Source organism: Talpa occidentalis, unplaced genomic scaffold (assembly GCF_014898055.3).
Source record: "Talpa occidentalis isolate TD23 unplaced genomic scaffold, MPIMG_talOcc4v2.1 talOcc4.12, whole genome shotgun sequence".
Taxonomy (NCBI): Eukaryota; Metazoa; Chordata; class Mammalia; order Eulipotyphla; family Talpidae; genus Talpa; species Talpa occidentalis.
Window position 1 is genome coordinate 66,391,181 of NW_023601212.1, and position 14,054 is coordinate 66,405,234.

The window sequence follows — 14,054 nt, forward strand, 5'->3', positions numbered from 1 at the left end:
AATAGTACTAGTTTTCTGGCGGCACCCAGGTGCAGCAGGGCTTTTTGAACCCCCACTTCTCTCCTACCCTCAGTGTCTCATTTACTCACTAACATTCCTTGCCATGGGTGTTTCTGTCTGAGTCCCACTACTGCAAGCCCTGTTCAGCTTTATGGGGAGATGAAGTAGTTTGGGACAATTTCCAGTTCCTTCTTCTAGTCCCCCTCTGAGAATTGGCTGCAAGGGTCTCTCAAAATAAAGATAACTAAGAAAAATCACAGACTAAGATGAAGCACACATTTCCAAGCTAGCTAAATATTGCTCACAACACAGACAAGGCATAAGCTTACTTAGCCCACATAAAAATCCTGTGAGGAAAGTATAAATGCTATCCCATCTTGCAGGTGAGAAAACTGAGTCACAGAGATAAAAGGTAATTTGCTCAAAATCAGCTAGTAAATGATGACAGCAGTCACACCAGATCTCCGCTTTCCCCTCTTGAGTTCTTAATTACTATGCAATATCTCATCTCTCATCCTGTTTAGATTTTCTAATTCTGGTAAACAGAAACAGGAAAAAAGAAATTTCTTCATAAAGTCAACTGTTTGGTAATCAAAACCTTTTGAAAGATGGTGTTATGGATGAATATATATTTTTCAAGTGAAGGCTTACAAAATTCATAAAGTTCAGCAGGGAAAATAAAATGAAGGTGATATGTAAAATAAAATGAAGAGACCTTGAACTGGCACCAACACTAAGTATCTATGTGATTTTGAAGAAGTGACCATACTGTCTGAATCTGTTTTCTCATCCATGAGAGAAGGTCTGTGACTCTGGTCCTACTCTCAGTCTGGCATTTTAAGCTGGTGTCGGGTAAGGTAAAAAGTATCAGGCTTTTTCTGCCCTCCCACCATTAGGATAGATGACGGAACCCTGCGGTCCTGAATGCATGCCTGATGGCGGGCACCTGGAGTAGGGTGTGGGCCTATGTAGATGGGATTCACCTGGGCTAAGACTGAGCTTTTAAGTGGGGATGCCAGCAGAAACAGAGAAGCCGAGAGCAGAGAAGCAGAGAGAACGCCGGAGAGCCCAGAAAGAGTGAAGACTTGCTGGGGGGCCTGCCAGCCTCCCGGCCCCCTGCACCCCTACCTGCCACGTACCCGGTAGATCCCAATAAAACCCTGAAAACCCGCCGAGGTCTCCAGGACTCTCGTCTCCTTTACCCTGTCTGCATGGGATCATAGAAAACCTGCTCCGTGGCCATTCCTGACCCTACAGCTGGTCAAGTTAAAGAAAAGAAAAATCATCACATTCCATCTCAAGGAGCAATACCTATCCATTCAAGTCCCACTGGAGGAAGGAGTACCTATCCATTCAAGTCGTAAGATTTTTTTATTATGTGCCTGTGTGTGATCAAAATTGGACTAGACCTCAACTCTAGTGTTGCTGTTGCAAGTTATCTTTGCTATTCTTGTCAGCCAACATCCATTTAATAAATGGCATTCATGGCAAGTGAAAGTTACAGATGCCTTTCCCTCTGCTACAATCCACTACCTTTCAGAATAAGTAAACATCAGCAGCCTGTCTGGACCAGGAAGGGAGATAAAGTTTAGGTTATTCTTAGTGGCTCTGGATGATAAAAGTTAGAGGACAATTAAAAATGCACACATGTATGTGTTGAAGTGACATCTATGTGTTGGACTTAGGGGATTCAGAAACAAAGTCAAAGACTCTGGAAGCTTGTCATCCTGAAAGCATTAGCTCCAGACCACAGATAAAGGGCTCTTCTGAGAAAGCCTTCAGTGTGACCTTCATCGTTAACCTTGTCCCAAAGTACACAGGTCATTTGATCCCTGTTTATAAGCTTCTGCTTATAAACTGTCACTTGAAATAAGTTGCCAAAATACAGCAAACTACTTCTTTAATGGAACATCTTGATTCTTTCTAAACTTCCAGAGTCCCCATAGACAAATGCTTCATCACGAAAACAAATGTTCTGCACAGGAAAAAAATGTCAAAAAGTTGTATCTTGACCAAAACAGCTCCAGACACTTCACCACTAATAATAGACACTTAGGGAAGAAAGCACTTTCCATTTTTCAAGTATTTTACTTCAAACTCCATCTCTTTCTCTGATTCTAATATGACAGGTCTCTCATCTTTCTACAATGTAGAGTTGTAAGGATCTGGCTGAGATTCCGTCCAGATGGGTTAGGTGTTGTTTTTGAGAAGTGTTGAGGAAGTGCTTGAGAAGGAGAAAGTAGAGCATATAGAAGACAGAATAATGGCCTTCGCCTCTTTTGCTATTAACAAGCCAATGTGATTATAAGTATCTGCAGATCAAAGCATACAAACTATTAGACTGAATCCTCTTGACACTGAAATGTTTCCTTTTTGCATAATATGTCAGACCAAATTATTTTACCTCATGATAAATGGATATGACAAATGGATAGAATGGCCTGCAAATAAGCACCTGTCTCAGTTTTCTGGGGACACCATGGTCGGGGGAATGAGCCTTAGGGCACCTGGGCATTAGCTGTGCACAGGACACATGCATCCTAGGGTTAGGCTGAACTATCTGCAAATTTTCCAGCAAAGACCCATTTTCTAATGGCTGGTCTAGAGCAGGCCCACACCCTCATTCTAGTCATGGTAGATATTTATCCCTGACATGGGTTCATGGAGCCAGAAGTCGTGGTTCTGTCTCTTTAAGAACTGCGAGTGCTGCAGTCTCTACTCAGCTGTGAGTCAAAACTGGGTGATTATGAAAAGCCCTAGAATCCCTGCTTCACCCTTATTCCAGCTTCCAGGACGAAAAGCTGTCACTGTTAAGGCAAAGGTGAGTGTCCCTCCAAGCAGCCCATGGAAGGACATGATGGGTCACCACTCCACCCCTGCAGGAAAATGTGACACACTGAGTGAGTTACTCATGGCCCCTGCCCCCCAAAGCCATCAGGCATGTCAGTGTCCTAGCTTTGCTTTTCCCTCCTGCCCTCTAGGAACCACACTTTTGAGACAAGAGAATAAAATTAACCATAAGCAAGGTGTAAGAATCATAGACCTAAAATTCAGATCTTTTAACTTAATTCACCTTCACATTTTGCAAGAAACTGAGATCATCTTTTCTCTTCATGGAATAATTCATTAAAATAAAGAGTCACTTTCCATTATGTGTGTGTGTGTATTTATTTGTGTATAATACCTTAAATATATATATATTTCATAAATTGGGAGTATATTCTGAATTTGTCATACATTTGTTAAGACAATGTGGGATTCTTAATTTAGTTCACTGTGATGATCAAAAGTGGCTGGAATAAAATCACACATTTTTAATCGATTGCTTCTTTTGACTTACTGACAGAAATTAATGACTTACAGAAATTAATTCCCTGGTCTTCTTGTGGGACTTGAGACTACATGCAAAATTAGAATAAAAATCAAATCTTTCCCTAAAAGATGTAGAGTTCAAAATAAGAATAATACAGTGATGGAGGAACAAGGAGAGCAGAGCATCCTATGATTGACTGGTCACCTTTTACAAATATGAGGCAACATTTTTACAAAAATGGGCAACAGACTCATGACTTGTCTCTGCTTGTTAGTAGAAGCCAAGGTTACAATGCAGGACCCATGGATTCTCTGTTCAATTCCTTTTTCACCATGTTAACTAGCCTTTTTTTACTTGCAGAAATTCTGCGTTCTACAAATTGCAAGAAAAAGCAAAATAAAAGTCAGGTGCCTATGGATGAGGAAAGATTGAAGAAACTCTCAACACATCCCAGTATGTACCTGGGGGTAGGGGGCATGCTGTGTGGTAAATGCATCCTGGGGTTGTTTGGGCATACCCTTTCAATCATGAAGGTAGGGTTATCCATGCAAACTAGCTCAGTGGTTCCTTGGGGAGAAGAATGTAGGGTCTTTATTACTGTGAATTAAAGAGCAGAAGAAGGATCTCAAAGTTTTCTGTGTTCCAGCCTCTTCTGGCTCCTGTACACAGTAAGGGCTTAGCAAACAGGATGTGGTGTAGAGAAGCCAGTGGAAGGTTGGGTGAGAGGCTTTGATTGATTGGAAAGTGGGTAATAGTGCAATGGGAGACAGATCCCTCAGGTGCCCTAAATCATAAGCCCTCACCACACCCCTTGATCAAACAGCTCCAAGATGGCTGGTGTTCCCCCACCAGATGAAGCATTGGTCTCTCAGTCTCTAGGGGCCCTCATGTACATTTTCAAGAAGTGGCTTCCCTAATTAAGGACCAATTAATTGTAGGAAGAACACTAGATCAACAGCTGGAGTGTATCACTCTAATAATAAAAACACAATTTAATGATATTTAAAAAAATATGAGGCTGGAATTTGGATCCTAATTTAAACAATCCAAATACAGAAAGACTATTAAGGGTATTTGTATATTCACTGACATTAAAGAATAGTTAACATGTAAGTATGACCATGGTCTTAATGTCTCTTAATGTTTGTAGTTTTAAAAATAGAGATCCCTGCTGAAAGAATTATGGATGAAATGGTAAAAACACTGTACTGTTTTACAGATTCATCTTTATTTTAAAAGAAGAGAAGGTGTAATGAAGGATGAGAAGGAATGTTTTATTTTCTTGCTACATAATTGACAAACTTAATGATATTTCCTCTCACTACCAAGAAAGAGGAAAAGAAGGATGCAAGGAAATTAATGACTTAATAGGGGTCCACCTACTAAAAATTAGTCACCATATATTCATTAGTTCACTTTTTCTTTTTTTTTAAATTTTATTTTTTATTAGAAGAACTGGGGTGTAGGCCAGAGGTGCGGGAGACAGAGTGGGGAGCAGAGCAGGAAGATTAACTGAAATACACTGCTGAGGGGAGCTGCAGTGAGACAGGAGAGGTCTGCTGTGCCATAAATGGGTTAGCTCCCTGGCCGGGATGGAAGGAGGCCCTAGTTCACTATTTCTTAAAGCACTTCTCCCAACAAGATGCATATCCTCATTTACAGATGAGGAAATGAAGTTTGGGGAGGTTTCCTGATTCCCCAGGTTCAAACAGCCTTGAGGTAATAGATGTGAGTTTCTGACCTCCAGGATCCCTCCACTGACCCCATTAACTCTTGCTGGCTGATACTGAGGTGTAGGGAGTGGGAAAGGCAGATTCTGATACCACATTTTTCGTTACTCTGGGTTTTCTTTAATATTTCTAAAAAAAATGTAATCTTAGGAGTTACTTTTTCAGGCAATCAAAAAGAATCAGGCTGTCAATGTTTTTATCCTGCGGTGACTCAGCCTTTGAAAAACAGTTCAGGCCCAGTGCTATCTCCGAACTGATTGGAACTTAAAGGAAGAAAGAGATAGGAACCTGTTATCTCCTGGCCTCCAGCCATATTCTGGTTCCTGTTACTAATGATCAATCCTGACTGAACTAATTAAAGTTTAGTTCCTTTGCTTTAAGGCCAGCAAGATATACACAACCATTAACACTGGCCCCAGAGACATAAACTCCCTCCCTAGATAGCATCTGTCTCATAATGGCGTGTAGTCCTTGCTGAAGAGAAACAGATAACCTTTCAGGGATCCTTCCAAATTTAAGATTATGGAATCTAACAGTGTTTTGATTAATAGCTGGTGATTTAATGTAGCCTAGATGAAATGCAAGAAAAAATAGAAAGAGGTAACTAGTTAGAATACAAAATGTAATTCTTTAAAGAAGTTGTGACAGTAACTATATGAGATATTGTCCAAGTGATACAATTTCTTGAAGTTCGACAATAGCTAAAGGCCCATCATCATTATAAACAACAACAATAAAAGACCAACTCTTTAACAGGGTTTTCCTGATGAGAATGAAAGAAATGCCGTGGGTGCTCCTCTACCTTTTTTCCTCTCTAATCCCACTCCTGCTCTCTCCCTCTTTATTCAGCAATATCCACTTTCTCACTTTATTGCCTAAAATACCACTACTATCCTTCCCAATCATTTTGCAAGCAGTGAAAGGACCAGGCCTGTCTCCACTTGCTGTAAATTTATCTGCACATTGTTCTGACAACAGTTTTTAAGTGACTACTATATGCAAATACTCACTGTCTTTTAAATAATTTAATACTATAAGCAAAAGGGGAAAAATCTGTTTCTCCTGGGCGAATCTCTTGGATCTTTAGAGCCCTGAGTGGATGGGCATTTGGCAAGTTCCAAATGATTGGCAGGTGGTGCTGCCCAGTTTATCTGTGGTTGGAGCCAGCATCCCCTTCAGGGACACATCTTGTGTCAGCAGCTGACTCAGCTTGCACAGAGATGCTACCAATTCACCTCTCTGACAGGGCCTTCTCCCCTCTGTGTCTTTGTACAGGTAAGCCTGTCCCCTGGGCCTGGAATATCTTCCTTCGCTCTTCCTTTCTAGGCCTGGCTAACTCCTCTGTTCTTTTGGGCTTAGTTCTTAAACGTTTAGACATTGCCCCCCACCCCCATCACTTCTTGCAGTTTTCGCTGACTACCAAAGTGAGTGAATCCCACTCACTCCCCCAACTTTTGTGCATCTTAGTTCTCCATGAATTTATTCCTTCCTAGTGGATTCAGCAATTACCTCCCTAACTGACTTGAATTTCCTGGTATTTCATCCTTATGCCTAAGACAAACATACAGGTTTGAAAGATGTCCAGAGAAATAATCAAAGTTGTTTCATCAATAAGAATTTAAACAAAGTTTTTTTAGTAACTCTCATTCAGATTTTGTTAGACAGTTCATTCATGTTCTTAACATTACAGAATATCACTAAAATATTTTAGATTATATCTTAAAACTCTAACAGCTGTAGCAAGTTTCAAATTCCACTTCTTTCCACAGAGCATGAGCATACATCCTCCTAGAGGCTTTGGACTATCTGGGTTTCTTTGATGCTCTCATATTCATTCTGGCATTTGTCTACCATTTGTTCAAGGTAATTGCCACACTCTTAAACACACTCAGTGCTTATCTTTTTTCTGTAATTGTGAAGGATGTGCTCAGGTCTTTGGTAAAAGCTGCATTTACTTAATCCTTCAAACCCAGAAGCCTTCACCCACCATGTTTGGTTCTTCCCGGTGACTTAACCTTAAGAGAAGATTAGTTGACTGATGAGTCTGCTTATTTGGTACCTTTCTTCTCCACTGTCCAAACTTACACTCACATAAATCAGAGAAGATGGGGTAAGATGGCACACTTGGTAAAATAATAATAAACAACCAAAAACTCATCTTTCCCATTTGCTTTCTATAGTTCCTAAAATTCCCAACACACATTTAAGATGTCCTGAAGCTCCTCTGTGAACTGTAGATTAAATATTAGCAACCCTTCCGATCTTAAACAGAAATCAGACTTACCCCTACAGAGGTAAGGAGTTGGTAACACTTTATTAGTATCTCAGAAAATTATTTGTCTGAAGCTAAGTGTAGGGTAAGTAAAAATGTCAGGCTTTTCTGCCCTCCCGCCATCAGGATAGATGATGGATCCTTGCGGTCCTGAATGCATGCCTGATGGTGGGCACCTGGAATAGGGTGTGGGCAGAGGTAGATGGGATTCACCTGGGCTGAGATGGTGCTTTTAAAGGCAGCATCACGGGGATGCCAGTAAAAGCCGAAAGAGAAGCCAAGAAAGAAGAAGCAGAAGCCAAGAGAGAAGCAAGAGAAGCAGAAGCCAAGAGAGAAGCAAAAGAAGCAAAAGCCGAGAGAAGGCTGGAGAGCCCATAGAGTGAAGACCTGCTGGGGGCTGAGAGGCCTGCCAGCCTCCGAGCTCCCCAAACCCCCAGAGTACTTCTGCCTGCTGTGTACCTGGTTATCCCAATAAAAACCTGCAAAACCACTGAGGATTCTGACTCCTTTACCCGTTTTGCCTGGGAGCCTAGAAAACCTGCACTGTGTCATTCCTGCCCTTACACTAAGTCATCAGTACCCCTTTGCTTCCCTTTTAAGTTTAGTAGAAACTGTGAAGTTGATATCAGAACTAGTCAAAACTGATGGGCTATAAATACTATAATAATCATACTAGTTGCTTTATATTTTGGTAGCAGGTTTTTTTTTTTTTTTTTTTAATCAACACTTCTCATTTCAGAATATTTTTTTCCAGGGAGCAGTGTTTACTTTAAGAATTAAACTTATTCAGAGAAATTTAGGAGACTCTAAAAATAAAATGAATTTTCAAAAGAATTCTAAAATTCAAAGTTGCAAATGGATAAAAATAAGACCATCAATTGACTCAACTCTCTTTCTATTGAGTTTCTGAGCTCACTCACATAGCCCAGTCAAAGGGTAGAAATTTGAGATGCTGGGCATTTGTGACTCAGATGTTTGGATTATTGGTCTCTTTAAACATATAAAAATATGCAAGGCCAATTTTTAATTTTAAAGAGCAATAGTCTTAAAAATCTAAACACATGAAGAATAACAAATACCTCAAAGTTGACTCTGGCTTAATGCTTCCCTAAACATTGCGAAAGGTCTATTTTCTAGGGTTAGAGCTACTCTTACGTGAAGTAAATTTTGCCCGTAAATCGGCATTAAAATCACTGAGTAGGTTGTTCCTGCCTTGGTCATGCTTTCAGAGAAGGGATGGGTTCTTGGTGATTTTGTATTAACCAACTCTTTCTGCTCTCAAAGTTTTAGAGAGAAGTAAATTAGGATAAAATTCCCTTTAATTGCAATTCTCACTAGTCATTCATTTACTAAGAAAATTCCAGGAAAGTGAAATAACTCGCTCAGAGACACAAATTAGATAATGATAAATCTAAGCCTTCTCCTTGCTCTTTAACCAGTTCTTTTTCCACTATGATAAATGACAAATAGTTAATTAGATTTTTGTAAGTGAATTCTATTTCCAATGCAATAGAGAAGTTGTGGATGAACTCTGCAGCAGAGCTTACCACTGAGAACAGATTTGTTTTTGTACCACTCTGGTGGGAGATATTGGCAGTGGGGGTGGCTGATTGCACTGGGATGCTTATACTCTACTTTCTGTTCATTTTTGCTGAGATGAACCTAACGCTGCTCTATAAAAATAAACCTACTTAAAAAAAATAGATTTGTTTTGTAATGCATATGATTTCCTAATTTATTTTATATGAAGGTTAGTATCTTTAAGGTTAGTATCTTAAGTATTGAGGCATACCCATGATCCTTTTATAACTTGGGTAGAAAAATGAAGAAGTGGGGATGAAGCAGGTGAGAGAGAGTCAGAGAGTGGAGGCAGGGGTGTCAAGTATGGAGGCATTTATTCAGGTACCATTTTCCCCACTTCAAATAGATAATCATAGATCTTTTCCAACAGCCTGTGCTAACAGGGCCACAGCCCCATTTCTCTATAACATTCCTCCCAGGTAACATTATAATTGGAAGTGACTCTATTTGCATGAAAAATGAAAGAATAGGGCACACACTCACACAAGAATGGGCCACAGTAATTGCAAGATTCTACCTCTGTCAGTAAATGAGAAGGTTTAGGCAAGGAATGCAAACAGGTTTGCTATTTGGTCACTCTACAATATTTTACAAGAACAATAATAATATCCTGGAGTTTATAGTTCATTAAAAACTGTAAGACATGATTCAATGTTAATGCTAAGATGAATCCACATAACAGCAATAGGAATCAAAAAAAGAAATGTTCCATCCATGCTTTTCAGTAAATAATATGCATATTTACGTGAACATAAAGGGCAAAATGAGTACCAGGCCAAACCGTCAATAAACATTTATTGCTTATTCACACTACTGTGACAGGCAGGGTCCTCAGACTACAACCTGCCTGACTGGCTGATGTTTCAAACCTTCTGGATTCAACTGTTCACCAATAAATAAGATTTATCCACTACATTAACATTATATAATTTCAAACAGTAAGTGGGCTAACAGTATCCATTAAAGTCATGAAAGTCAAATTGCAATTCTCAGAGATGTGAAAATAGAAAAGGAGATAATTGTGCATCATCTCATATTCAAGAAACATTGGTTGCCTTTCATCTTCCTGTGTTCACCTCTTTTCTTGGGACTTCTATAAAGAATGGAATAGGCATTAGCAGTAAATAGTGTCTTCCTTGAATTTGGTCCCATGGTCAATATTGCCCCCACTCCCAGGTCACAATCTAACAGCTATTACATGCATCTTTTACAAGTACTCTGTGCTGTTGACAGCAGTAAGAACAGGTTTTATTTTCAGTCACTAAAGAGTACTATATGGAGACGCATTCCTTGTTGTGATGTTACCTCTTTAAAACTCATCTCAAGTTTATTTCTATGGTAAAAGCAATCAAAAAGTGTTGTGCTTCTAAGAGACTGGAGAAGTTGTAGGTGGTCCACTGAACAACACAAACATTTATAGTGCCTTGAAGGGTAGAGAAAGGTTGGACAGGGTTACTTTATCTCCTTTAAATAATGAAGAACACATCGAATTTAATCAAATCCGTTCTTAAGAAATAGGAAGAGGAGACGTCTCTTTTCTCTGTATCAGGTCGGATTGTTGGGTTACATTTTCTAATGAGTCAGATATTTGTTCTTCTATTTACTTAGCCTAGATACTTAGGATTCCCTCAGAATATTAGGCAGTCAGGGGCAACCAGGGAGCATCAAAGGTGTTACTCCCTTTATCTAAAAAAGGTTAAGTAATAAATAACCTCTGTGTCCCTAGGGCTTTCTTCTCCTCAGCCCCACCCCCCAGTCTACTCACTTCCATCTAATGGGATCAGGATACAAAGAACAATGAGAAATTCCTTCTGCCTCTTTGCAAACCAACCTTCCTTTCCCAATACGTGGACCTTTATAATGGTTAACATTTATATGGATCTAACACATGCCAGACTGCGTTCAGAGCATTTCAAATACAGTAGTAAATTCCACCCATAATACTCTATCACCATTTTAAAGATAAGGAAAGTGAGATTCACAGAGAGATTAGTAATTTGCCCAATGCCATGCAGATAGTAAGTGGTGGGGCCAGAATTCAAACCCAGGCAGGTTGATGTTGGAATCCTTGCTCTTAGTCTTGCACTTTTTGACTCTGAGCAAGCACCTCGGGGCTAGGCATCTCCTCCGAGGAAATAATGTTTTGGATATTAAAAGACATATCAAATACCCCCATTGTCAATTTCCTTCTCAGAACTTTGAAATCCTCTATGCTGTCAACAGAGAGGAGAAGATCCCCAGTTTACAATCAAGCACCTGTTTCACCCAGTTTAGCCACAAAAGACACTGGCCCTCTATTGCCTCTGGGTATCCCCCCCAATAAAGATTCTCCAAATTTCTAATCTTAAACCAAAATAACTTGATTCTCACCTTTCCAGGCATGAGTGAGGCAAAGCTGCAAGTCCTTTGCACATTTTGGCAGTAACTTAGCTCCTTAGCTCTGAGCAGTTTCTTAGCCAGCACAGAGAAAGTCTGAAAACTTCACAATTGTTCAGGACTGCCGTCCCTCGGTGGGATATATAAAGGCTCTTTCCCACCCCCTGTGGGCCTGGGGACCAATCCAGAGCTGTAGAGGAAATTGCAGACTGAGAGCAGCTCTGGAGTAGTGTGGTGGCTGGAATCCTTTTTCTGCTGCAGGCGCTGCTGTGTTAGATTTCAACTGCTCTTAACAGGACACTAGGTTGCTTGTTCTGACAGGGCAGGGTTAGGCCCTAGGCTGTGCCCAGGTCATTTATGTGTTAACTTGAAATCTCCAGGCAACCACAGGATGGGGGCTTTGTTATAAAAGAGCTCTAGCCTTGGGCTACTTCAACTCTGTCACCTTCAGAGGCTGTTAAGAGTACTAGGGTTCTGGAGATTAGATAGCCCAATTCGGCTTCACAGTGGAGGGGGGGAGCAGATTTAGAGAAGGCCAGGGGTGCCTACGTGAGTATCTGGGCTGAAGGCCTTCCCCCAACCCATTCCCCCCACTGGTCGTTGCCTAGAATTGTCTTCCTTCTCCAACAAACTTTTCCTACCTCCTATCACTCAAGGGTCATTCCACTAAAATTTACATGAGTTAAGTCTCATTTTGTCCAGACTGATAAATTAATATATAAGTGTAAATATCTAAATGCTAGGCAGGAGTCTAAATTAATAATAGGAAACATGGCATAATCTATAAGAAAAACTCTACAATTGAAATTAAAATGAGTCTTATAAAGTTCCCTGTTGTTCAAAAATTTTATTTCAAATTGTTGAGGAGAGCTTGTTATTGACTTGTAAAGTCAATTTAGTGTATTATGACCTAACATTTTAAAATAAGTAAATAAAATAGAATAAATATCCAAATGCTTTGCAAGGAGAAAGTTAAATATTGTTTTCTGAAATTGTTACCTTATATCAATATGTGTGTGGGGGGCAGGATTATGAGGTAAGCTGTATTTTTTACTACATATCATTATCAAAAAGCCATAGCAATATGCTATACATTCCTAACAGAAAACCCTACACTCCGTTGTTTATAGCAGCACTATTAAAATAGCCAAGATATGGAAATAAACTAAGTGCCCCAAAATAGATGAGTGGATCAAGAAAATGTGTTGTGTATATATGTATGCACACAATTTAATACTACTCAGTAATCAAAAATAAATAAATAAATAAACTCATTTGCAGCAACATGGATGGAGCTGGAAGGGATACTAAATGAAATAAGCCAGAAGGAGAAATATAAATACTAGATGGTGTCATTTATATGTAGAATGTAGAGAAACCAAACAAAGGGTCAAAGACAAACTTTTAAAACTAACCCTTCAAAACAGACCAATGATATTTCAGCTTTCAGGTGGGGGAGGTGCGAACAAGGGGTGCAAACAAGGTGTATTTGTGTGTAGGGGGGGAGTAGACAAGCAGTGGAGGACTGTGGTGGACTAGTGCTTTAGTGATAGGACAACCACAGTGATGACACCTGAGGGGGGAAATCCTATATTGTCAAAATACTAGTGAGGGGCCTCCCCTGGTGGCGCAGCGGTTGAGTGCTGGGCTGTGAAGCTGCCCGCAGCCTCTGCAGCACCAATTCGATCCCCGGTCACTGGCGAGGGTCCCACATGGTGCGCAGACCTCTCCTGCGCCCGCTGCTCCCCTCAGCAGTGTACTTTGGTCCTTCTGCCTGTTCTGCTCCCTGCTCTTGCTCTGGTGAATTCTCTCACCCTCCCGCGCTTCTGACTGTAACCTGTATAAATAAATAAATAAATCTTTAAAAAAAAAAAAAAGATACTCAATTAAAAAAAAAAATACTAGTGAGGATGTAAAATAATGTAACTTTGAGACAGGACAAGCTAGGGTTATTAGGCAGTTTTAGGGACAGTGCAGGAGGGGACCTCTGAAGAATTTAGGGAGGCTTCAGAGATAAGGACAACCCAGGGAAAGTAACCCATTCCACTAGGAAAAACAAACATCTCAGGACCAAGGACAACATTGTTAACGCTGGTCCTGGTTTCCTTCAGGTGGTAAAGGGAGGCGGAGATTGGAGAAATGGAGAGTGGTTTAATTTATGGTCACATTAGAAGGGCAGCTGTTTAACTTCAATGCAGGGATGCCCATCCAGAGGACTGGGCCATAAATTTAAAGATGCAACAAATGGGGAAAGAGAAAGCTGTTAGATAAGGAATGTGAAGATTCCCTACTCAGTAGCAAATTAAGTGAGACAGCCGAGAACTAACCAATCACAAAGAGACTAGTGGAGCTTTAGAATAATGAGGGAAAAAAAGGTATATATTCCCTGAGACACAATTCCACTTTGGCTTCCTTGCCCCTCCCAGGCCTGGTTCCCTGGCCTGGGAGTCTCACTTTATTTCTCCTCTTTTTCTCTTCAATAAACTTTTTTTCTTCTAAACAAACCTGCGCTTCTCGCTTGCTTGCCTGAGCGGCTGCTGCGAAGTTCCTGCTGCGGGCTTCGTGAGACACCAACCCGTGGGGGGTCTAGCGGCTGGGGGCGCTCAGCGTTGCCCTGCAGCCTGGAATCCGTTCCTGGCTGGGAGACTAGGCCTGACAATTCCGGTATCAACTTCAAAAACAATTTCAAAAAGAAAGGAAAAGGAAAAAGAGAGAACACAAATAAATTAAGAATTGATAAGGAAGAAAGGACCAATGAAAGAAAAGAATTTTTTTTAACTGA

The 14,054-nt window shown here is 40.4% G+C and overlaps 1 protein-coding gene across 1 annotated transcript in view; it reads right to left on the reverse strand.

Annotated features, from left to right (window-relative positions):
- The window catches only part of RGS5 (regulator of G protein signaling 5), a 49,875-nt gene extending 38,476 nt beyond the window's left edge, over positions 1–11,399 (reverse strand). The window contains exon 1 of the mRNA XM_037506600.2: positions 11,267–11,399. Within this exon, the coding sequence (XP_037362497.1) occupies positions 11,267–11,310 (44 nt within the window). The 5' untranslated portion in view covers positions 11,311–11,399. The remainder of the gene's footprint in view (positions 1–11,266) is intronic.
- Positions 11,400–14,054: the final 2,655 nt, after the last annotated feature.